The sequence below is a fragment of the Periplaneta americana genome, chromosome 14 (genome assembly GCF_040183065.1).
Source record: "Periplaneta americana isolate PAMFEO1 chromosome 14, P.americana_PAMFEO1_priV1, whole genome shotgun sequence".
In the NCBI taxonomy this organism is placed as follows: Eukaryota; Metazoa; Arthropoda; class Insecta; order Blattodea; family Blattidae; genus Periplaneta; species Periplaneta americana.
The window spans coordinates 9,988,384-10,014,626 of NC_091130.1; the positions used below are offsets into that span (position 1 = coordinate 9,988,384).

At 35.2% G+C, this 26,243-nt stretch overlaps 1 protein-coding gene across 1 annotated transcript; it reads right to left on the minus strand.

Annotated features, from left to right (window-relative positions):
* On the minus strand, positions 1–25,908 carry Pal2 (Peptidyl-alpha-hydroxyglycine-alpha-amidating lyase 2). The gene is made up of 7 exons (XM_069844913.1): positions 25,732–25,908; positions 20,005–20,144; positions 17,614–17,812; positions 13,850–14,051; positions 10,100–10,285; positions 5,363–5,472; positions 1–678 (listed from the first exon to the last, which is right to left on the minus strand). Exons 1-7 carry the CDS (start codon positions 25,876–25,878, stop codon positions 577–579), a joined length of 1,086 nt encoding a protein of 361 aa, XP_069701014.1. The 5' UTR covers positions 25,879–25,908; the 3' UTR covers positions 1–576.
* Positions 25,909–26,243: the final 335 nt, after the last annotated feature.

The following is a 26,243-nucleotide window of genomic DNA, read 5'->3' on the forward strand; positions in this document are numbered from 1 at the left end:
TATATTTATAGTATAGACGTCACAATATATTTTAATTAATATTTTACAAATATTTGACTTTGTATACAGAGGTCGTGGTACATTAGTAAATGAATTGGCCACGTGGATACGTTGACACAAATACGAAGGCTTGTGGCCTTTCTTCTTCCTTATTTGGTACACACAGTACAAAACAGTTTGGTATTGGGTTTTTATGGCTTCCAACGTGTGAGGCTCCAGTTGGGAAGATAATGTGAGTACAAATCCATGAATTACTCTTCTTTTCAAGTACCACTCTGTCGAATCCCTTATTCTTTGTGTTCTCCATCAAACGTCAAAATATATCCAACGGTTCGGGGACGAACCCTGACTTAAGAGTCCTACGTCCAGTAGTATTTTCTACATATATACATATATAAATGGAGTAAATATAGTATTGTGCTCGATATTGTACATTAAGTTAAAGATTCTCTCTCTCTTAGATATAGGGAAATTACGTCACAACAGAGACTTTAAGTTATTTAAGCCTTATACATGCTTGCTAAGGTGGTAGGTTGTTATGACGAAGTATGGAGACGGGGATGGCCGTCGCCATGGTTACACGAGAGAGAATTTCCACACCTTATTAGGCCCGATCTCTGTGACGTACAGACTCGTGCCATTGGGGCAGATGGCGATGCCATGCGGGTTGCGGAATCCCTGAAACATGTATAGAATTATTGATTTTAGATTTACAGAATGGGTTTTCACTTTTTTTTTTAAACTGATTTAATAACAGAGAAAAATAAAAATCACAAAAACGCTCTTAAGATAGGTGGCAGGATGAAATGTAGTGAACCAGAGAAGAAATGAATTTATAAGTACAGCTGTGAAGTAAAAGTATAATTTCAACAATTCAACCTACGAATTATATTGGTTACAACAACTGTAAGAATAAAAATACAAGCATGTATTTCAAAATTAAAATCAAAGAACCTGAAGTACTAGTAGATTATATTAAGCACGCTCGTGTAGAAGGGGATTGAGTATTTTAATTATATAATTCACATTACAAAAAATTATGATATACAAATCTCATAGTCAGAAACAAAATCTATGGGATTTTATGGAAAGTATATAACTTACTTACTTACTTACAAATGGCTTTTAAGGAACCCGAAGGTTCATAGCCGCCCTCACATAAGCCCGCCATTGGTTCCTATCCTGAGCAAGATTAATCCAGTCTCTATCATCATATCCCACCTCCCTCAGATCCATTTTAATATTATCTTCCCATCTACGTCTCGGCCTCCCCAAAGGTCTTTTTCCCTCCGGCCTCCCAACTAACACTCTACATGCATTTCTGGATTCGCCCATACGTGCTACATGCCCTACCCATCTCAAACGTCTGGATTTAATGTTCCTAATTATGTCAGGTGAAGAATACAATGCGTGCAGTTCTGTGTTGTGTAACTTTCTCCATTCTCCTGTAACTTCATCCCTCTTAGCCCCAAATATTTTCCTAAGAACCTTATTCTCAAACACCCTTAATCTCTGTTCCTCTCTCAAAGTGAGAGTCCAAGTTTCACAACCATACAGAACAACCGGTAATATAGCTGTTTTATAAATTCTAACTTTCAGATTTTTTAACAGAAGACTAGATGACAAAAGCTTCTCAACCGAATAATAACACGCATTTCCCATATTTATTCTGTGTTTAATTTCCTCCCGAGTGTCATTTATATTTGTTACTGTTGCTCCAAGATATTTTAATTTTTCCACCTCTTCGAAAGATAAATCTCCTATTTTTATAGTTCCATTTCGTACAATATTCTGGTCATGAGACATAATCATATACTTAGTCTTTTCGGGGTTTACTTCCAACCCTATCGTTTTACTTGCTTCAACTAGAATTTCCGCGTTTTCCCTAATCGTTTGTGGATTTTATCCTAACATATTCACGTCATCCGCATAGACAAGAAGCTGATGTAACCCATTCAATTCCAAACCCTCTCCGTTATCCTGAACTTTCCTAATGGCATATTCTAGAGCTAAGTTAAAAAGTAGAGATGATAGTGCATCTCCCTGCTTTAGCCCACAGTGAATTGGAAAAGCATCAGATAGAAACTGACCTATACGAACTCTGCTGTAAGTTTCACTAAGACACATTTTAATTAATGGAATAAGCTTCTTAGGAATATCAAATTCAATAAGAATATTATATGAAACTTCTCTCTTAACCGAGTCATACGCCTTTTTGAAATCTATGAATAGCTGATGTATTGTACCCTTATACTCCTATTTTTTCTCCAATATCTGTCGAATACAAAAAATCTTATCAATAGTCGATCTATTACGCCTAAAACCACACTGATGATCCCCAATAATTTCATCTACATATAGGACTGGTGCATACATAGCGAGAAAAATGCAAAAGTGTGTCCAACACTATTTGGCAAGACTAAGCAAAATATTTTGCTTGTAATACAATATATCTAAGTCACGGATCTCTGGTAAACTGTTTTATTGTGCGCATGCTCCTTTGACCTTTCAGCCGATGCTCCTAATTTGTTCCCTATTTTAACACATCATTGTAATTGTGATTAAAAAACCGACTTGAAGCAATATGGGAATAGATGCGAAAAGGAGATCTTATTTATTTATTTTTTATTGCTAGTAAGTTTGAAATGAATACAAGTTAATACAATGTAAGATGAAGTAGCCCACTCCTGAATGAATAAGACTCGTGCTCAGGAGGGGATTCCAACACAGACAAAAAATAAAATTGGAGATTTATCCTTCGAAAAGGTGTTAAAAGTCAAATATCTTGGAGCAACAGTAACAAATATAAATTACACTCGGAAGGAAATTAAAAACAAAATAAATATGGGAAATGCCTGTTATTATTCGGTTGAGAAGTATTTGTCATCCAGTCTGTTGTCAAAAAATCTGAAAGTTAGAATTTATAAAACAGTTATATTACCGGTTGTTCTGTATGGTTGTGAAGCTTGGACTCTCACTTTGAAAGAGGAACAAAGATTAAGGGTGTTTGAGAATAAGGTTCTTAGGAAAATATTTGGGGCTAAGAGGGATGAAGTTACAGGAGAATGGAGAAAGTTACACAACACAGAACTGCACGCATTGTATTCTTCACCTGACATAATTAGGAACATTAAATCCAGACGTTTGAGATGGTCAGGGCATATAGCACGTATGGGCGAATCTAGAAATGTATATGGAGTGTTAGTTGGGAGGCCTGAGGGAAAAAGACCTTTGGGGAGGCCGAGACGTAGATTGGAGGATAATATTAAAATTGATTTGAGGGAGGTGGGATATGATGATAGAGACTGGATTAATCTTGCTCAGGATAGAGACCGATGGCGGGCTTATGTGAGGGCGGCAATGAACCTGCGGGTTCCTTAAAAGCCATTTGTAAGTAAGTAAGTATCCTATAGAATATAAAAGGTTAATATATGCTTTAATGTTAATAGAACAAAAAAACCTTGGTTGGTAAATTAAATAACCAAAATTCACAATACTATAATATTGTACAACATATGAAAGATGAACATTGCGATAGTTGTTTTCTTTACAGTCCGACACGGTTTAATAAATTAGTGTGAGAAATGAAGTTTTGCCAACTTGTATATTTTTAGTAGGAAAGTCTAGTCATGCGCTAGGAGCTCATTTTGAACATTCTTTAAAGATAAGTACTTTGTCACTGAAGCACAAGGGTAACTATAGATTGCAATGATTGTGCTATTTTTGTTTATAATTAAACATATTTTGTGCGAGATCGTGCGTATTTGCTTGTTTTCCGCACAGAACCAATACGCGGTAAGTGTGAAATACCACATTCAGTATTCCCAACGTAACACACATAACAATTTCCCTCTTCTTACCGCTTAAGCGCGACATTCATTTTACTGCTTTATGCTTTCAACATATTATTTTTAGAGACGTTTAACATAGTAATAATTATAAATTGGAAACTTACCACTGCAATTTCACCTAAATTGCAATGTTAATTATTGTTATTAAATATTTGCAAAATTAAGTAAACTCTACAACACCACAAAAGTTACTGCATTTGTAATGCAAGTAACATTAAGGAAGCCGTGAAAAAATCAACAAGATTCCAGATGCCGATGTTATTACTGCAATATGTTATATAAATAATATTGTTAAAATATTAAAATGAAAAATAAATCATTACATAACCTTACCGTTTGTTTTAAGTTCGCATTTATAGACTGGGGGAAAAAAAAGACAGACGTATATCACGGCCTGCTGGAGTATAGTAAACACAGAAAACATTTTACAGCAAGAAAGATATTTTGGTGTTCCGAAGTTGGCGTCATTAAACAGAAACCAACATGGAGATTTCATTGCAACTAATTAGAAATTCGTCTTTCAGGTATGTAATAAACGATCTTCGCACAAAATAATGTACGATACACGAGCGGTATGTTTGTTTTCATGTTCTCGGAAATTAAAAAAGCTCAATTACGTTTGGCTTTTTCAATCTTTTCCTCGACCATGAAAACGTCAACATACCGCTCTTGTAACGTATATTACTATTGTGCGAGATCGTGCGTATTTGCTTGTTTTCCGCACAGAACCAATACGCGGTAAGTGTGAAATACCACATTCAGTATTCCCAACGTAACACACATAACAATTTCCCTCTTCTTACCGCTTAAGCGCGACATTCATTTTACTGCTTTAGGCTTTTAACATATTATTTTTAGAGACGTTTAACATAGTAATAATTATAAATTGGAAACTTACCACTGCAATTTCACCTAAATTGCACTGTTAATTATTGTTATTAAATATTTGCAAAAATTAAGTAAACTCTACAACACCACAAAAGTTACTGCATTTGTAATGCAAGTAACATTAAGGAAGCCGTGAAAAAATCAACAAGATTCCAGATGCCGATGTTATTACTGCAATATGTTATATAAATAATATTGTTAAAATATTAAAATGAAAAATAAATCATTACATAACCTTACCGTTTGTTTTAAGTTCGCATTTATAGACTGGGGGAAAAAAAAGACAGACGTATATCACGGCCTGCTGGAGTATAGTAAACACAGAAAACATTTTACAGCAAGAAAGATATTTTGGTGTTCCGAAGTTGGCGTCATTAAACAGAAACCAACATGGAGATTTCATTGCAACTAATTAGAAATTCGTCTTTCAGGTATGTAATAAACGATCTTCGCACAAAATAATGTACGATACACGAGCGGTATGTTTGTTTTCATGTTCTCGGAAATTAAAAAAGCTCAATTACGTTTGGCTTTTTCAATCTTTTCCTCGACCATGAAAACGTGAACATACCGCTCTTGTAACTTATATTAACTTTCTATTATTGCTTTTGGTTGATGCTTACCGCAGCTGGACCCCATCGCTCGAGAACGCTTTCATGTCGTGGGTCAAGTGTGAACCCCCTCACCGGAATCTGTGGCGATGTTGGTCCATTCACAGCATACACAAAACCCCCTGCAAAAGACAGGTATAGTATGTGATTTTCGGCTATGTCCTGGCAACCTAATTCAGTGATTGCTCGTAATTCAGGATCAGTCCGTGTTTGTGTCGACATAAATTTCAACTTCTACCTTTAGTTGACTCTGGTCTCATTTCAGTGTCTGTTTTCGTATCGGTTTTGGCTGTCAGATTGAAGCCGGCTCTTATTTTAATGTTGCTCTCATTTCAGAATCGGCTCTTGTATCGGTGTTGGCTCTCATTTCAATGTTGACCATTTTGTCAACGTCTGCTCTCATGTGAAATTCTGCTCTTAATTCAGTGGCGGCTCTTGACTGTGTCGATTATTGCATCTGTGTCTGCTTTTGTGCCAGAGTTAGCTCTCATTTTAGAGTCGGCTCTTGTATCACTGTTTATTCTTATGTCTGTGACTACTATCGTGTCAGCGTTGATTTTCATATCAAAGCCTGCTATCATTTCAGTGGTGGCTCTTGTTTGTATCGACTTGAGTTAGTGTCTGCTCTCCATCATGGCTCTCATGTCTGTGTCGGCCATAGTGTCAGCGCTGGCTCCCATGCCAATTCTCTTCTCATTTCAGTGGCGGCTCTTCTCTATGTCTTGTGTCAGAGTTGGTTCTCATTTCAGAGTCGCCTCTTGTATCAGTGTTTATTCTTGTCTATGACTGCTATCGTGTCAGCGTTGGCTCTCATATCAAAGCCTGCTATCATTTCAGTGGTGGCTCTTGTTTGTGTCGACTTGAGTTAGTGTCTGCTCTCTGTCATGGCTCTCATGTCTGTGTCGGCCATAGTGTCAGCGCTGGCTCCCATGCCAATTCTATTCTCATTTCAGTGGCGGCTCTTCTCTATGTCTTGTGTCAGAGTTGGTTCTCATTTCAGAGTCGCCTCTTGTATCAGTGTTGATTCTTATGTCTATTACTGCTATCGTGTCAGCGTTGGCTCTCATATCAAAGCCTGCTATCATTTCAGTGGTGGCTCTTGTTTGTGTCGACTTGAGTTAGTGTCTGCTCTCTGTCATGGCTCTCATGTCTGTGTCGGCCATAGTGTCAGCGCTGGCTCCCATGCCAATTCTATTCTCATTTCAGTGGCGGCTCTTCTCTATGTCTTGTGTCACAGTTGGTTCTCATTTCAGAGTCGCCTCTTGTATCAGTGTTTATCCTTGTCTATGACTGCTATCGTGTCAGCGTTGGCTCTCATATCAAAGCCTGCTATCATTTCAGTGGTGACTCTTGTTTGTGTCGACTAGTGTTAATGTCTGCTCTCCATCATGGCTCTCATGTCTGTGTCGGCCATAGTGTCAGCGCTGGCTCCCATGCCAATTCTGTTCTCATTTCAGTGGCGGCTCTCCTCTATGTCGACTTTCATGTAAGTGTCGCCTCTTGTGTCAGAGTCGGTTCTCATTTCAGAGTCGGCTCTTGTATCAGTGTTGATTCTTATGTCTATTACTGCTATCGTGTCAGCGTTGGCACTCATATCAAAGCCTGCTATCATTTCAGTGGTAGCTCTTGTTTGTGTCGACTTGCGTTAGTGTCTGCTCTCGGTCATGGCTCTCATGTCTGTGTCGGCCATAGTGTCAGCGCTGGCTCCCATGCCAATTCTATTCTCATTTCAGTGGCGGCTCTTCTCTATGTCTTGTGTCAGAGTTGGTTCTCATTTCAGAGTCTGCTCTTGTATCAGTGTTTATTCTTATGTCTATGACTGCTATCGTGTCAGCGTTGGCTCTCATATCAAAGCCTGCTATCATTTCAGTGGTGCTCTTGTTTGTGTCGACTTGAGTTAGTGTCTGCTCTCGGTCATGGCTCTCATGTCTGTGTCGGCCATAGTGTCAGCGCTGGCTCCCATGCCAATTCTATTCTCATTTCAGTGGCGGCTCTTCTCTATGTCTTGTGTCACAGTTGGTTCTCATTTCAGAGTCGCCTCTTGTATCAGTGTTGATTCTTATGTCTATGACTGCTATCGTGTCAGCGATGGCTCTCATATCAAAGCCTGCTATCATTTCAGTGGTGGCTATTGTTTGTGTCGACTTGTGTTAATGTCTGCTCTCCATCATGGCTCCCAAGTCTGTGTCGGCTATAGTGTCAGCGCTGGCTCCCATGCCAATTCTGTTCTCATTTCAGTGGCGGCTCTTCTCCATGTCAACTTTCATGTAAGTGTCGCCTCTTGTGTCAGAGTTAGCTCTCATTTCAGAGTCGGCTCTTGTATCAGTGTTTATTCTTGTCTATGACTGCTATCGTGTCAGTGTTGGCTCTTATATCAAAGACTGCTATCATTTCAGTGGTGGCTCTTGTTTGTATCGACTTGTGTTAGTGTCTGCTCTCGGTCTTGGCTCTTATGTCTGTGTCGGCCATAGTGTCAGCGCTGGCTTCCATGCCAATTCTCTTCTCATTTCAGTGGCGGCTCTTCTCTATGTCAACTTTCATGTAAGTGTGTGCTCTTGTGCCAAAGTTAGCTCTCAGAGTCGGCTCTTGTATCAGTGTTTATTCTTATGTCTATGACTGCTATCATGTCAGCGTTGGCTCTCATATCAAAGCCTGCTATCATTTCATTGGTGGCTCTTGTTTGTGTCGACTTGTGTTAATGTCTGCTCTCCATCATGGCTCTCATGTCTGTGTCGGCCATAGTGTCAGCGCTGGCTCCCATGCCAATTCTGTTCTCATTTCAGTGGCGGCTCTTCTCTGTGTCGACTTTCATGTAACTGTCGGCTCTTGTGTCAGAGTTGATTCTTATTTCAGAATCGGCTCTTGTGTCGGTGTTGGCTGTCATGTCTGATTCGAGCATCGTGTCAGCGTCGGCTCTCATGTTAAAGTCTGCTTAGTGGTGGCTCTTGTCTGTGTTGACTATCAATTATTCATTTCAATTCAATTCAATTTATTTGGCCATTAGACATACAGTTTTAGGCTTCGTCAGAATACATTGAAAAACATATAAATACATTAAAAACACTAATAAAAGAAACAGTAAAATTTAAATAATACAATGAAAACATGAAATAATTTGAAACTTTTAAATTAAAGAAAAGTAACTAAATTGCAACTAAACTTATTTATTAAAATACAATTTCATACAAATTTGTGTTGAAAAACTCAGAAACAGAATAAAAAGAATTATTTAATAACCAATTGTAAAATCTAGTTTTGAAGCTATTGATTGGTAATTTATAATATTGACTTGTGAGCTTATTATATAATTTCATCCCCATAATTAAAAAGTTTGTTTTGCTCTTGTTTAATCTACAATATGGAATATTAATTTGTTCACTATTTCTAATTTCATGATCATGTATATTGGTCATTAATGAGTAATTGTCGATATTTTATCTTGTCAGTGTTTGCCATGGTGTCGAAATTGGCTCTTATGTCGGTTTAAACTCTCATATCTGTGCATAATAGATGACCTTATCATGTTCCGTGGCTATATTAGCAATGATTTGGAGGGGAAAGATAGATTTTAGCCTGAGATGAACTTCCGTGTCAGTAGAATCGTATAATATTAGCCATCCTGAAACAAACTCTCTTTCTGATAGCTCATTCTTTCCACCCTCGCACAGTTGACATGTCAGGTCTTGCCTCCTCATCTGTACAGTGTAAAATCTCATGTCTGAATTGGCTCTTGCATTAGCTTAGATAGTAACTCATCGACAGTTTTGTTAGTGTCGAATCTTGTGCCACTGTCTGTTCTTGTACCAGTGTCCACTCTTGTGCCCGTATCGGTTCTTGTATCACTGTCGACTCTTATATCAGTGTCGGCTCTTGTGTCAGTGTCGGCTCTCATTTCTTTGTCTATTCTCATAACTAGGGACTGGATTTTTATGTAATTGCATATTATATTCCTTTCAACCTAACCGTACATAAATAACAAATCTTTGCGAATCTTGTAATTACCATTAATATATTAAAATTTGATACTACATATTTTTACATATTTACCCCACATTACATATTATGGCTTGGTATTACATATAATCTAGATATTTAGGGGTTTTATTCATTTTTACTTCTCTGAAAGGAAAAAAAAAACTTCTGCTGGGGAAGTTTAAAATTTGAAATACATAGATTTAAAAATCCTTTTTACCTACCCAAGAAAGGATAAATTTCGGGACGAAACATAACGTCCTTAGTTACAGGAAGTAATGGAGGCACTCACCCTATACCGTCCACTGTAAATATGAGTGAACAAAAAAAGCAACCTTTCTCATACAACTACCTTGTATTGTAAAAATCACTCAGAAAGCAGCGTTGGACAAATGGAAAAATAGTAATGTGTCAAGCGTGCGGTAAAAAAGTCGGGTGCTCTATGAAATCGCAACTGGAGAGTCTTACCTATCCTATATCTGCCAGATATTGATATTAAATATTTTCATGATTTTACATATTTTGGTACATATTCAGCTTATTTTTCTTACATAAATATGTACATATTTCACACCTTGATATTACATAAAAATCCAGTCCCTACTCATAACATCTACTCCCATTTCGGAATCAGCTCCTGTGTTAGCGATGTTTCATTGTTAGTCGGCTGTCACGATCGTTTCGATATAGTGCAGTGCCGGCTTCTGTGTCAGTATTGATTCTCGTGTCAGTGTCGGCTCGTGTTTTATTGATTTCATTCCTGTATGCTACGCCTACCTAATGCAGCCACGCCGAACACGCGGCCCAGGTCTGGTGACTGAATGGTGACGGGTGGGGAGCTGGTGTAGGGCACTAGGCCGGCATGCGGACACGTGACCCGCATATTCTCGCGATCCGCGATACACAGCAAATCCGGAGACTCGATCAGGGTCAGACTGTGTGGAACTTGCAGTGACAGGAACTCTGTAACACGATTACATGAATTGAACTTTAAATTGGTTATTATGATGTACATTGTGGAATAATTAATAATACTGTTTAATGTTTTAATAATAATGTTTTATTTTCGCTGGCAGAGTTAAGGCCATAAGGCCTTCTCTTCCACTGTAGATAATCAAAAGATATGTGGCCACTATGACGCCATTTTTGAAGCTCTGGTGTATAGGGTTTTTAAATGGCACAAAACTTAAATTGCAATTTCCCGGTAACTTTAAATTTTAAAAAAAATTAAACACTCTTTGACAGGGATAAAGAAACTAGCCACCTTACCCTATTATCTCCTGCCTTAGTTGTCTAATGAGTGATGTTTCATTGATGTAACTTATGAGTCTTCGGCCTGTTGACTCAACATACATACATCTGTGGTCGGGAGGAAAAAGGTCTTAAGTCTATTTTTTTTAAATACGATTTTTATATATTCTGAAAGCGGAAACAATTCTCTACAATCTGGTAAAACGGTTAAAGTCAAATAAGAATCCTGACTGGATTTATAGAACATTACCAAATGTCCTAAGTACTTTCTGAATCGAGCACACACAGAATAAAGGACTTAAGAATATTTAATACTTTATTCCTTACAAACCATCACATGGTTTCTTTACATGCTTTCCTATTAAAAAGGTCTAACTTGTATTTTAGCCATTTTATCACATACTGATGTCCTTTCCTTTTAAAACTTTAAGAACCAGGTAAACAGTCCTATAATTGTTTAAGACCCATTTTGCATTCCTAATAATTTGCATTTCTCATTTATTTTGACATGAAAAAGGTCTTATGTTTAATAGTCCCTTCTTCTCAGTTTGGCTTCTGATCTTAAAAGGGCTTAAGTGCGGCTATTTTTGGAAATAATCAAGAAAATTGTTAAATGAGCAGCATTACCTATTTTAGAAGAAATATAAACAAATAATATCCAGGAAAAATCTCTTAATTAAAAAAACTCTATAATTGACCCAATTTCAATCTTTCTACTGCTTTTCTGAAAAGTATAAAATTTTTACTTAAGACCTTTTTCCTCCCGGCCACAGACATATTCTTTGATAAGTTATGGGAAAAATACACTACATAAAATGTAATACGCATTTATCAGCTGCTGTGACGTCATTTTCTAAGTTTTCAAATTACTTAGATAGCAATTTCCCGTAACTACAAATTTTTGCTTTATTCCATACAAAATGTTATATATCTTCTGAACTATTAATGTTACACGTATCATATTTGGTACACATATTCTTTAGACTATTAGGAAACTTTTCTATATAACAGATAAATCATATTTTTGTAAAATTATCTCTTAAAATGTAATTGTTTATCGTAAAATTTGAAAGTCAATATCAGAATTGTGCTACAGACATTTTAAGCCCGCTCCAGACGCTCAAGTATGTCGTCAAGTAAAACTGCGCATGCGTCCACATAGTTTAGTGTTCAGACTTCATTCAGTTCTAAAAACTGCACAGTTTGACGGTCCAGATATTCCTTCTTACTTGCAACGTTTTGCATGTGCAAGTAAAACGTCAAGGAAGTCGTTGCGTCTGGACCGAGCTTTAAGGAAGTAGACTGTCATAGAAATTTTTAATTAATTTTTTTTAATGGCTGATATAATATACAGGGTGTTAAAATAATGTTTACAACGCTTCAGGGATGATAGAGGAGATAAAAACAAATATTTTTTTTTAAGTAACAAAACTTTAGCACATGCGCCGTTTTGCCGCAATTAATACTCTCGTGGAGGTAATTATTTTGTTTTTCTACGCGACGTCCTACCAGAACTTCTAGAAAATATCTCATTGAACATCAGAGAACGAATATGGTTTTAGCATGACGGTGGCCCTCCACAGTTTGATCGTCGTGTCAGGAACCACTTAAATGCTACATTCCCCGATCGTTGGATTGGCAGGGATGGACCGGTACCGTGGCCAACTCGATCACCGGACTTAGTCCATTGGATTTCTTTTTGTGGGGAGACATGAAACGTCTTGTGTATGAGACACCGATCGATACGGCAGAAGACTTTGTTGCTCGCGTTGTTGAAATTACACATGTTATTAGAAACAATGTTGGCCTTTTTTAGCGTTGCAGACACTCCATAGTACGAAGGTACCAGTTGTGCAATGCCTTCAATGGACGGCAGTTTGAACACCACTTCTAAAACGACAATTGGTCTCGTTCCTTATAGCCACCGGCGCGGCGTGGCTCAGTCGGTTAAGGCGCTTGCCTGCCGGTCCGAAGTTGCGTTCGGGCGCGGGTTCGACCCCCGCTTGGGCTGATTATCTGGTTGGGTTTTTTCCGAGGTTTTCCCCAATCGTAATGTGAATGCAAGGTAATCTATGGCGAATCCTCGGCCTCATCTCACCAAATATCATCTCGCTATCACAAATCTCATTGACACTAAATAACCTAGTAGTTGATACAGCGTCGTTAAATAACCAACTTACTTACTTACTTCCTTACAAATGGCTTTTAAGGAACCCGAAGGTTCATTGCCGCCCTCACATAAGCCCGCCAGCGGTCCCTATCCTGTGCAAGATTAATCCATTCTCTACCATCATACCCCACCTCCCTCAAATCCATTTTAATATTATCTTCCCATCTACGTCTCGGCCTCCCTAAAGGTCTTTTTCCCTCCGGCCTCCCAACTAACACTCTATATGCATTTCTGGATTCGTCCATACGTGCTACATGCCCTGCCCATCTCAAACGTCTGGATTTAATGTTCCTAATTATGTCAGGTGAAGAATACAATGCGTGCAGTTCTGTGTTGTGTAACTTTCTTCATTCTCCTGTAACTTCATCTCTCTTAGCCCCAAATATTTTCCTAAGCAACTTATTCTCAAACACCCTTAACCTATGTTCCTCTCTCAAAGTGAGAGTCCAAGTTTCACAACCATAAAGAACAACCGGTAATATAACTGTTTTATAAATTCTAACTTTCAGATTTTTTGACAGCAGACTGGATGATAAAAGCTTCTCAACCGAATAATAACAGGCATTTCCCATATTTATTCTGCGTTTAATTTCCTCCCGAGTATCATTTATATTTGTCACTGTTTAAAAATAAATAAATAACCAACTGAAATTAAAAAAAAACTAATCGTTCCTTACGGATTACACTAGCACTTACGTACACAATAAATGGCGCATCTGTCAGTGTTTTGTCACTTACAAAATATGTTTGTTTTTACCTCCTTCATCATCCCTGAAACGTTGTAAACGTTATTTTTTAACACCCTGTATACATTTTTGTGAATTACTCTAATATTTTTTTAATTCGGGCTTTATTATTTTTTTTTCAATAACTAATCCTGAATTTAAGTTGTTGCAGTAATGACATTTCTACATACAAAAAATGAAAATTGTACGTCAATTAGGAAAAAATTAAAATTTAACCTTCCACTCGCCTTAAGCGTATAAAATCCAATTTTAGTAGTACTTAACAGTCGTTGTTTGGTTATCGTAATACTGATGTTATGCAAATAAGTTCCCACATCATAAAAGGCATAGTCAGATTATTATGGAGGAGCCGCCACTGACCTGGCGGCCGTGGAATGACACGCAGCAGCCGGCCGTGGTCGTCGAGGTGCAACACGCGCGAGTTGCAGTATCCATCAGCCACGAAAATGTCACCAGAGCGCGACACTGCCACCGATGTCGGTTGGCACAGGTGTCGAACTCCGGCCCCTGGCCGGAATCGCTCTCCCAGCTCTAGGGAGGGACGAGATTCACCGGGACGGAACTGCAAAGTGGAAAAGAAGAGTGCTGCTTTTGTTTCTATCGGACATAAGAAGAAAATATAAAGTGCAATCAATATATTTCCAAACTGTACTTATATTTATTGTACCGTTAAACATACAAACTCGCGTTACTGAAGATAATTGCTTCCGTGTTTGTTAAGTCATGCTGGGTTGCAAGAAATATTTATTGGTTCGTTAGCCGCTAATGATGCACTAAGTTCTAAAGAGCGTTGCAAGAAACATCTGTAGTGTTAATGATTCACTAAAGTATTCACTAACTTAGAGGTCTGATTTACCTCCTCTATATATTTAATTCTTCGCTAGGTAGCCATTTTATATACAATTTATGCATCGTCTTTAATCTGCTTATACGATGTCATCTACATCACATTCAGGTATGTGCTCTTCGGCGTGTATACAATATTTATTAGCAAAGTATTATATATTTTATAATTTTATTACTTCATAATTCTTCATGTAACTAAGTTATTTTGTCTATACCACAAATTCTATTTCGTCATCTCATTGACCTTCTAGAAACTCTTCCTAGCCAGACTATTTCGCGACAGTCTTGTTGTGCATTGAAAGACTGATTTTCTCCCAACATTCTGTCTTTTCTTTATTGGTGGTACCGTCTGTCTTTTTGTTTTCCACTGTATTAATATATATTTTCACTATTTCGATCAACAGATACCTGTCCCTCTCGCTGAAATTCTTGCTTCTGCTTCTTTTGTGCTCCATAACGATATTTATAACAAATAAACACGACAAAACAACAGCTACATTTAAATCGATGTTCACTTTTTATTCATGAGATGCCACGTTGTCACACTGCGAAGTTCAAACATTCGATATTAAACTTCCAATTACTAATGGTTCGTTAAATGTTCCATCTGCAACTCGCGAATCCGATGACAGACCTCTCCAGCGACAACAAAATGAAACTTCAACGTGCTCATAATTTGTGTGTACGTTTTGTAAGCAATGTTCGTAAATATGATCATATTACCCCACCCCTGGAAGCAATAGGTTGGCTTAAACTAGATAAGAAAAGAAATTTACATTCACTTCTCTTTCTCTTCGAAATCTTGAACTCTTCTATTCCTTCGTACCTGTCGTCTCGCTTCACTTACCTTTCTTCCCACCATAATCTCAACACACGCTCTCGTCATGAAACAATACTAACAATACCATCCCATCGCACCTCCTCATACTCATCTTCTTTCACAATAGCCCTGCCAAGACTCTGGAATTCGCTACCTGCTAGCATCAGGGACTGTCGAAATAAAATTGAATTCAAACGAAAACTTACTAGGCACTTGGTCAGTAATTGATTACTTGTAAATAGTTTCTTTAATCCATCACAAAATATTTCAATATTCAGTAATTTCATCACTATACAATTTTGTTATTCTAGATTTAATTTGTAATTCAGTAAATATAAAATATTCTTTGTTTCTCTATGATAAATTATCTAGCTTTAATTATTCAGGTAATCTTTTCGTACTTTGATTTTATTGTAATTGTAAATTTAATACTAATTGTAATATTATTTGTAATTGTAATTGTAAATTTAATACTAATTGTAATTTTATTGTTGATATTGTAGTTGGAATCTCCTGGTAGAGGGGCAGAGAAGGCCTGACGGCCTTATCTCTACCAGGTTAAATAAATAAATACTACTAAATAAATACTACTACTAATAATAATGGTCCACTAACTAATGAAAGACTAAAACTTATTTATAGATTTGTTTTCTTGCAACTCACCATTATTTTATCAAAGAGCAACATTTTGTCTTTAAGAACTGAGCTTCTACACGTGATTTTGTGTAAACATGTCAAGGACCTATTGAGATTTTTTCTTGGAATCTCTCCATATACGCCTTATGGCTAGCCTTCTTCTCTGCCTTTCAAGTAATGCATATACTATAGATTCCAGGTGTTTCCTTGGTTCTAGATATCTTCTCCGTTTCCTATGTACTGTGTACGGCCTACATTCAGGGCAGTCCGGAAACTTATTGATTGCCTATTTACTTGTTTGTTTATTTATTTATTTATTTATTTATTTATTTATTTATTTATTTATTTACATAGACTATCTATATTCTTAAGTATCTGTTTATTTATTTTTGTATTTATTTACTGTCGACCTCGGTAGCGTAGTTGGTATAGCGCTGGCCTTCTGTGCTCGAGGTTGCAGGTTCGATCCCGGCTCAGGTCGATGGCATTCAAGTGTGCTTAAATGCGACAGGCTCATGGCAGTAGATTTACTGGCATGCAAAAGAACTTCTGCGGGACAAAATTCCGGCACACCGGCGACGCTGATATAAGCTCGGCAGTTGAGAGTGTCGTTAAATGAACCATTAATTTTTTATTTATTTACTTGTTGAATTGTTTACTTATTTATTTATTTATTTTATTTACTTATTCACTTTTCATTCGAGTTGTTTATTTATTTATTTTATATTTACTCATTTATTTATTTATTTAATTTTGTTATTTATTTATTTACCTATTTACTTACTTGTTTATTTATTTGTTTAAGTGTTTATTTATTTATTTACCTATTTACTCACTTGTTTATTTATTAATTTATTTACTTGTTTATTTATTTATTCACCTATTTATTTATTTGTTTATTTATTTATTTACTTTATTTATTTATTTGTTTATTTATTTACTTATTTATTTACTTGTTTATTTATTTATTTATTTACCTATTTACTTACTTGTTTATTTATTTATTTATTTGTTTATTTATTTATTTACCTATTTACTTACTTGTTTATTTATTTATTTACTTGTTTATTTATTTATTTACCTATTTACTTGTTTATTTATTTACTTGTTTATTTATTTATTTACTTTATTCATTTATTTGTTTATTTATTTACTCATTTATTTACTTGTTTCTTTACCTATTTACTTGTTTATTTATTTATTTACCTATTTACTTGTTTATTTACTTACTTGTTTATTTATTTATTTATTTACTTGTTTATGTATTTATTTACTTTATTTATTTATTTGTTTATTTATTTACTTGTTTATTTATTTATTTACTTGTTTATTTATTTATTTACCTATTTACTTACTTGTTTATTTATTTATTTACTTGTTTATTTATTTATTTACTTTATTTATTTATTTGTTTATTTATTTACTCATTTATTTACTTGTTTCTTTATTTATTTACTTATTAATTTACTTGTTTATTTATTTACTTTATTTATTTATTTATTTGTTTATTTATTTACTTGTTTATTATCTTATTTACTTGTTTATTTATTTATTTACTTGTTTATTTATTTGTTTATTTATTTATTTACTTGTTTATTTATGTATTTATTTATTTACTTGTTTATTTATTTGTTTATTTATTTATTTACTTGTTTGTTTATATATTTACCTATTTACTTACTTGTTTATTTATTTATTTATTTAGTCTAATATAATACAGTCCTTGGTCGCAGCACTGCATTAGAGGTAAAGCAGTGTACACAGGTGCTTAACGGGAAGCTTCTCTGAGCACTTGGGCACTTGGAGTGTGAGGTAGGTGTACCTTGAGCACCTGGTGCAGGGCCACGTCGGTGAGCCAGGTGTTGTCGGCGGCGTCCACCGTGATGCCGTGCGGCATGTAGAACAGGTTGCTGCCCCAGTCGTTGAGCACGGCGCCCGTGCCGGGGTCCAACGTCAGGACCGTGGACACCGCGATGGGGCCCTCCGCCACGTGCTGGAAGTCGTGGCTGGCGTTGAAACAGCTGCAACACGTGGTGCGCACTTGCGTAAACTTCTACTGCTACATCAGGACGAAACCCGCCTTGAAAGTGTGTACACGCGTAAATGGAAGGTAACAAGTTGCGCGGTATAATGTAATAAAATATACAGGGTGTTTCAAAAGTAGCATATACAAGTAATTTTCAAGTGCTTTTTCAGGTGTGACCCAGTTACATTGTATTTATACAATAAATTGTAATATGTAGGCTATTTTACTATGAGATTGGTAATCAATTTCGAATTTTGAAGAATATTCATATACGAGTATTACAATAATATTGTAAAATATTTGTTATTGTATGTAATTTTTGCTTGCAATAAAATCTTTGTAATCTTAAAAAAGATCTTAAAAATTGAAACTAAAATTTAATGAGGGGATTTGATACAAAAAAAAACAGACACGTACCTTGTTTTTACAAAAAGAATATTTTGATCGAAACAAAAATGTTTGAGTTGTGACGTCATAAATAACATTTTAAAATGGCACCTTATATTTTTAGTACCATTTGAAGCCACCGGCGTAGCTCAGTCAACTAAGGCACTCGCCTGCCGATCCGGAATTCCGTTCGGGCGCGGGTTCGATTCCCGATTAGGCTGATTTACCTGGGTGTGTTTTTTTCCGAGGTTTTCCCCAAACGTGAGACAAATGTAGTAAGCAAGTGTTAGGTGATCTTGCGTCCCCCTCATATCATCATAGCCGATCATTATTAGTATTTCAATTCATTGTTTGTTTTTTTTTTTTTGTAAGATTTGCCATGATTAATTACTTTCATAAAGATATTTGAATAAAATAGCCATTGTTATTCAATTGTTTTTATTAGTTTTATTCACTTGTTTCTATTAGCTTTTGTTTGCAGGCGTTTAATCCAAAGCCTTCTTAAATTGATGTACAGAAGCAGTAAAATTTCCCTATGTTCAATACACATACATTGTCATAAAAAGAAGTAATTTTTACAAAACAATAGTTTATAAATGGCAATATATATATTATTTTGTGCATATTGGGACCTTGTCAAATAAGTACATGGTGCCAATAAAATAAAACTAATTGGCATATTATTTATAAATGATAAGCATAGTATTTGAAAATATGTTAAAAAATATTCCTTCTCTGATACCCTACAACTTTTGTGTAAATAGTTTCTTCATGAAATTAGAAATAAGAAAATTACACGCATTTTGCTATACTTTTTACTCACCTTGTATATGATTATGTTTGAGACCTCTATCATTATATTTTTTATGCTCGACCATGCCGAAATGTAATAATTATACACCTGGTAGTAGCCCTTTAATGCACCTCATTAAAGTACACCTATTCATTATAATTCAGTTGTTCAGCCAATGAGAAATCACCATTGTACCATTATAAAACCGCAAGTATCGATTATTCTCGGATATGCAATCGAAAGGGAATTAGCGAAAAGTCACGGAGGCTGGAAATCCAATACTGTCGCAGAAGGTTATGTTCTGTTACTATAATAATTAGCGTTAATTGTAAATAATATTCAAATAAATTCAATTTGTCATCTCGTTTTTCAATTCTAAATCAATTTCCAGGTGATATCAAGACTAATCTTCATGTTATTCTCTAGATTATATCAAGGTCAATGACATTCGTGCCTCGGAAAAAATCAATACTTTCGCGTCTGCGCACATCTCACAATTCAGGTCAGTTCCGGTCCTCACATAACCATAACATGAATACTTATGAATAATTTCAAGTTAGAAATATGGTCGAGCATAAAAAGTCGTATGAAACTTGCCTATAATGGTAATTAAGACGCTCGTATGAAAATTATGAAACTCGCTTGCGCTCGTTTCATAAACAAACATACTCGCGTCTTAATTACTACCATTATAGGCTCGTTGCATAATGTACTAAAGCTTGGTTTTTTTTTTCAAGAGAACGCCAATCCTTGTCTAAAAGTTTGTATTATTGTGCATGTCATTTGGAAACTCGTTCAATCCGGAGACCGGTGGATAAAAAAAAAATAGCCCAGTCCTTTCCTAGAAATGGATTTAACGCATTTTGGGATCGCATCCGTCAATTATGCGCGTTACCTTACAGAATATCACTAATGTTTAGAATATTTTAAGTGAAATATTTCCAAGATGAAAACAAAATATGAATGTAATAAAAAATGAAATACGAAACGTGATACTGGATCTGTACCTTGCATCCCAGACTCTTGGTCCTCTGTGGAAGATAACGGGCTGTCCTCTGGTGTTGACAGCCACCCCAGTCACCTGACCCAAGTGTGGTAGGGGTCGAGGCCAATCCGGTACTTCCTGTGGACGGCGGGGAGTTCTTTCCTGCATGCAGATAGAATTTAGAGGGCGGTGTTCGGTCAGAGACATTGTATGGATATCATTTCGACAATCATTCCTCTGCAGCTGGACCAACTGATTGAGAACAGTATTGAACATGAGACTTATAATGAAATCTCGTATTATCGGATTATCTTTTTTATATATCACGCGAATAGCGGAACTGAGATCTACTATGACCAAAATATAACGAAGAATAAAAACTGCTACACGTTCAGTGCCTCAGAACAAAGATATCTATCTATCTATCTATCTATCTATCTATCTATCTATCTATCTATCTATCTATCTATCTATCTATCTATCTATCTATCTATCTATCTATCTATCTATCTATCTATCTATCTATCTATCTATCTATCTATCTATCTATCTATCTATCTATCTATCTATCTATCTATCTATCTATCTATCTATCTATCTATCTATCTATCTATCCATCCATCCATCCATCCATCCATCCATCCATCCATCCATCCATCCATCCATCCATCCATCCATCCATCCATCCATCCATCCATCCATCCATCCATCCATCCATCCATCCATCCATCCATCCATCCATCCATCCATCCATCCATCCATCCATCCATCCATCCATCCATCCATCCATCCATCCATCCATCCATCCATCCATCCATCCATCCATCCATCCATCCATCCATCCATCCATCCATCCATCCATCTATCTATCTATCTATCTATCTATCTATCTATCTATCTATCTATCTATCTATCTATCTATCTATCTATCTATCTATCTACCTAACTTGGTAGAGATAAGGCCATCAGGCCTTCTCTTCCCCTCTACCACTCTACCACTCCACTCCATGATCAGATTTAAGATTTCTGCAGTGAAATAATATGAAAAATATAGTGATTGTGACTGTAAATTGTATATTCAATTGTTTTGGACAATTATTCAAAAGATATAGTGAGCTTATTATATGAAATACCGATGACTTGGTAGATTTCATTAGTAACTGTGGTGCTGTAAGTGATGAACATGGTAAACATTTTATCGGAAGCAATGACAGAACAGGTGGAATTGTGTTGTACTGTAAGTTTACTGTTACTGAATGCTGTAAGAAAGGCGCCAGAAATTCATTACAGATAGCAAGAGAAGAACGTCGTGTTTATTCTCATAGCTGTAAGGCCATGTCATGTTATTGGAAATATTGTAATCAAAACCAACATAGAAATTGATGTATTCGTTTTTGTGTGTAGTACCTTTGTATCTTCAGAATTAATTGATATATTTTCCTTATTTAACACTGTTTGATTAGAGAAGCTCTTAATAATATATCAGATGATGAGGTGGTAATGGAGTAATAATAATAATAATAATAATAATAATAATAATAATAATAATAATGGCTTTATTTAACCTGGCAGATAATATGAAAACCTCATGTACTCTGAGAAGAAAAATCTGATTCAGAGCTATTTAATTTACCATACATCTCACAGGTCATGCCGAATCTAATTTCAGTTTCTTTGCCATGAATTTATTAATTTATTAATAACTAGCCGTACCCGTGCGCTCCGCTGCACCCGTTAGAAATAAATATAAAGTAATTACATAATTAAAATAGGACGTTTGATCCAGGGAACATTCGTGTTTGATAGAAGGATAAATCGTTTAATATGTTACTTAATTGAAACTGTATTTAAATAATTAAATTGCTATTTGGTCCAGAGACACTCATTTGGTGCAATGACAATTCCTTTAACATGTTTCTTATTTGTTATTACACGCAACTATAGTTTAATGAAGATTGACATATCATTTAGTTTTATTGTGTATACTTTATATTACTTGCTATATGGTTCCATTGAATTATGATAATAACTTAATTTTAACCCTTGTTTTCTACGTCTTCAATAAATGGCGCTTGGCCCACTATGGTCCTGAAACCTTGAAATAACTTAAATAGTGATACAGCATAAACAGTGATATGTAATTATATTTCTTTCTTTCGAAAATATAAGAATTCACGATCTCCTATGTACCATTGCCATGGAATGAATAAATGTGTTTTTTCTTCCTACTCAAAAATTGTATATTTTGCACATGGGAATTACTGCAGGAACAACAACGCTACAATCTGAGGCGGCGGTGAAAACGTATTGTAGTATTATTTTAAAAGTCTATCAGACCTATCAAATTTTGCATAGAATAAAACTTATCGGAAATTATTTTTAAAGAAACTTTTGTTATGTAACATTTTTCACAAAAAAAAAATAATAATAAGCGAGATATTTCGATTTAATTCAGGCCCCGTTAAATGAAGTATTTTGAATGCCATATAGCCTAAAATCTAAATTACAACGAACTTAACTTATATTTCAATTTTCATCGAAATCCGTTCAGCCATTATCGCGTGAAAAGGTAACAAACATCCAGACAGACAGACATACAAACAAAAATTTCAAAAAAGCGATTTTCGGTCTCAGGATGAATAATTATACATGTTAACACCAATTATTTTTGGGAAAGGGAAAATTACCAGAAAATTTTCGGCTACATATTTATTATTATATTATATTATATTATATTATATTATATTATATTATATTATATTATATTATATTATATTATATTATATTATATTATATTATATTATATTATATTATATTATATAAAAAGTGCGTTCATAACGGATGTACTCCGATAAGAAAGTTTTTAATTAGTTGTGGGGGCTCTTGAATCTCAGAAGCAACAACCTTTACAACAGCGCAACATAATCTTCTTGGCTCATTACCCAATTTTTTTTTTTTGCATTGCATTTATTGCACATATAGTCTATTTTATGTATTTTAACACGATTCAATTGAGCATAGTTAAAATTTGAATTATAAAATAATGGATTGCTAAGCTAACGTACTATTACTGCATACTAAATCAATACACTCTCGTTGTTCATTAATTCTCTGAGATTAAAATGAGTGTGTACATAAATATTATTTTAAGAAATACAGAAAACGAATGTACAAAAAAGCCTATCAAATTTTCTGTGCATAGGAATAGTTTAATAGCTTTCGATTGTTGTTGTCCAAGGCCCCTTATAGACGAAGTCATTTGTTACTTCATTGCACCGTCTTAGATGGCGTTATTTTAATTTTAAAACTCATTTATCTCATTAAATATCAGTCCTATCAAAATTTTCTAAAGAATAAAACTTATCGGAAATCATTTTAAAGAAACGTTTGTTATGTAACATTTTTCACACAAATCAATAATAAACGAGATATTTCGATTTATTTAATTCAGGCCCCCTTATAATCCCCCTTTTAAATAAAGTATTTTGAATGCCATATAGCCTAAAATCTAAGTTACAACGAACTTAATTTATATTCCAATTTTCATATAAATCGGTTCAGCCATTATCACGTGAAAAGGTAACAAACATACAGACAGACATACAAACAAAAATTTCAAAAATGCGATTTTCGGTTTCAGGGTGGTTAATTATATATGTTAGGATCAATTATTTTTGGAAAATCGAAAATTACCAGAAAAATTTCGGCTACAGATTTATTATTAGTATAGATGAACACTCCTGTATCTCTGCTTGAAATAAGTCTACTATGAGTTGTTGCTAGGATACAGAATCGCAGTAATTATGAATTAAAGAAGAGATAGAGCGAGAGTATGCTGTTTGCTACGATACGGAATAATTGCAATAACTGTGAATAATTCGTGTACAGTATATTAAGAGGCAGTAACTTGTTGATATGATACATAGAGAGAAAGTAACTTACTGCTAGGTTACGGAGTAACTATGATTCCTCGGTTGTAGAGTATCGTTAACTTTGTTTTACTAGTGTACAGCAAGAGGCAGTAACTTGTTGCTAGGATACGGAACAATTGAGAGTGAATTATTCGGACGTTAAGAGAAAGTAACTTAACACTTATTGCTAGGTAACAAATGACGTTAAATCTAAATTATCGACGTATATTAGGCCTAAAAGAAAATAATTTATTGCTAGCATTACCTCTGAATGTTTTTTGTACGTACATTGAGTTAGAGTAATATGTTACAGGATAACAACGGATCTGAATAACATTAAGGCTGGCAGAAATACTATAGTAGTGTCTTAGGTGAACACATTAAGAAAAACTAACTAGTTAGAAATAAGGGGTTAGGTACAGTTTACAGCAGTAAAATTTTGGAAAAATTCAACATTTTTTCCTCCACTAATGTATCTTGTAGAATAATAAAAATTAGTATGTGTGAAACACTGTCCTTCTGCTAGGCCTATATAAAAAAATATTTTTACGATTCAAAAAATTATTTACATTTTTTTTTTTTTTTTTTTTTTTTTTTCGAAATTCAGTTCACTGTGCAGTGATAAAGCGTTTCCCACATAACTCAAAAACTATCCAACATTCTGTGATGAAATTTTTTATGTGTATTTATGCATGTCATATCTACAATACGAAGCAAGATCATTTTTCTGTCTTTGATAGATTGTATGATAAAAAATAAATTCATTTGAAAAAGGTCAAAATAGGCTATCAGTATTTTCTTCTAACACAAAATAAAATAATGTATATTATTTGAAAAAGGTCAAAATAGGCTATCAGTATTTTCTTCTAACACAAAATAAAATAATGTATATTATTTATTAAGGAATGTAGTTGAAAGAGCATGATATTGTAAACGTGAGTTTCAGCAATAAAATAAAAGAGAGAGAACATGAAAAAGTTAACAAGTTTATGAGTTACTGTATGAGGGAAACGCTTCATCACTACACAGTGAACTACCACCATTATGAATTTTGAAATATATATATATATATATATATATATATATATATATAATTTTTTTAATCGTAATTTTTTTTCTTTTCATATACCAGAAGGACAGTGTTTTACACATACCAATTTTCATTATTGTAATGGAGGAAAAAATGTTGAATATTCCCAAAAATTTTACTGCTGTAAGCTGTACCTAACCCCTTAACAGTTAAAAGCAAAATTAACTTGATGCTGGAATACAGAATTGCCATAATACTGAATCACGTATGAAATAAAGAGCCAGTGTTAAGTCGTTGCTAGGATACTGATAACTAAGAGATAAAAGAATTAGGCTACTGTACGTAAAATGAAGGGTAAGACTAGAACTCAGTGGAAGATAAACTGCTACAACTGTGAAGTTAATTTAGTAGACAAAAATCAGCAGTATTTTGAAGTTAAATAATTCGGTAAATAGTGGCGGCTAGTGGGCGCTTACATTTCAGAAATAACAATTATATAATAAGTTTCTCATGAAGCTAATCCCATAAAATTTCAGTTATTACAAGGCCAAGAAAATACATTTAATCTTTTTCTAAGACGTTCTATGTCGAATTAAACATTAATTTAAGTCCGAGTATTTGAATTTGAGAAACCGACCTTGTAAAATCAAGGGTCCTTTAATGGATATGAAGTACACATCAAATTTGGTCAAAGTCAATTCACATGTAGCTATTGGAATTCATAAAAGAGACAGATACATTGACACACTCACACACATGGAAAACCAGCTCGCATAGAGTGCGGTTGGTCTCCTCATATTTGGCTCACCTTGGTGCTCACCTGGTGGGCCGCGTGCCTGCTGAGGAGGTCCCTCACCTCCGAGTAGAACTCCTCGCCGAGGTCTTGGACGTGTGTCCCAGGACGACCCTTACAGGCGACCACAAGGGCCGCTAGCAACAGCCACAACATCGCCATTTTGACCGGGCGTCGTGACGTCACTGGGACGCCAGACCGATCGATACGTCCGATGACCCGCTTACCGAGATTCGCACCAGATGTCTCCCGGCTTGACCAGACATGACAGATGTTACAGAGGACCTTGAACAGGGCTGGAGGAAGCAATCAGATGTCTAGCTCCTCAGGAAGCGATGATGGCTCTTACTACAGTGGCAGACCATGGATTTGAGAAACCTGATTTTAAGTCCAGATTGAGACAATCACGCTGTAGCTTCCAGGACGCCATTATGTGGAAATAAGTGTCGAATCTTTCGTCGTTGATTATTATTATTATTATTATTATTATTATTATTATTATTATTATTATTATTATTATACTCGGG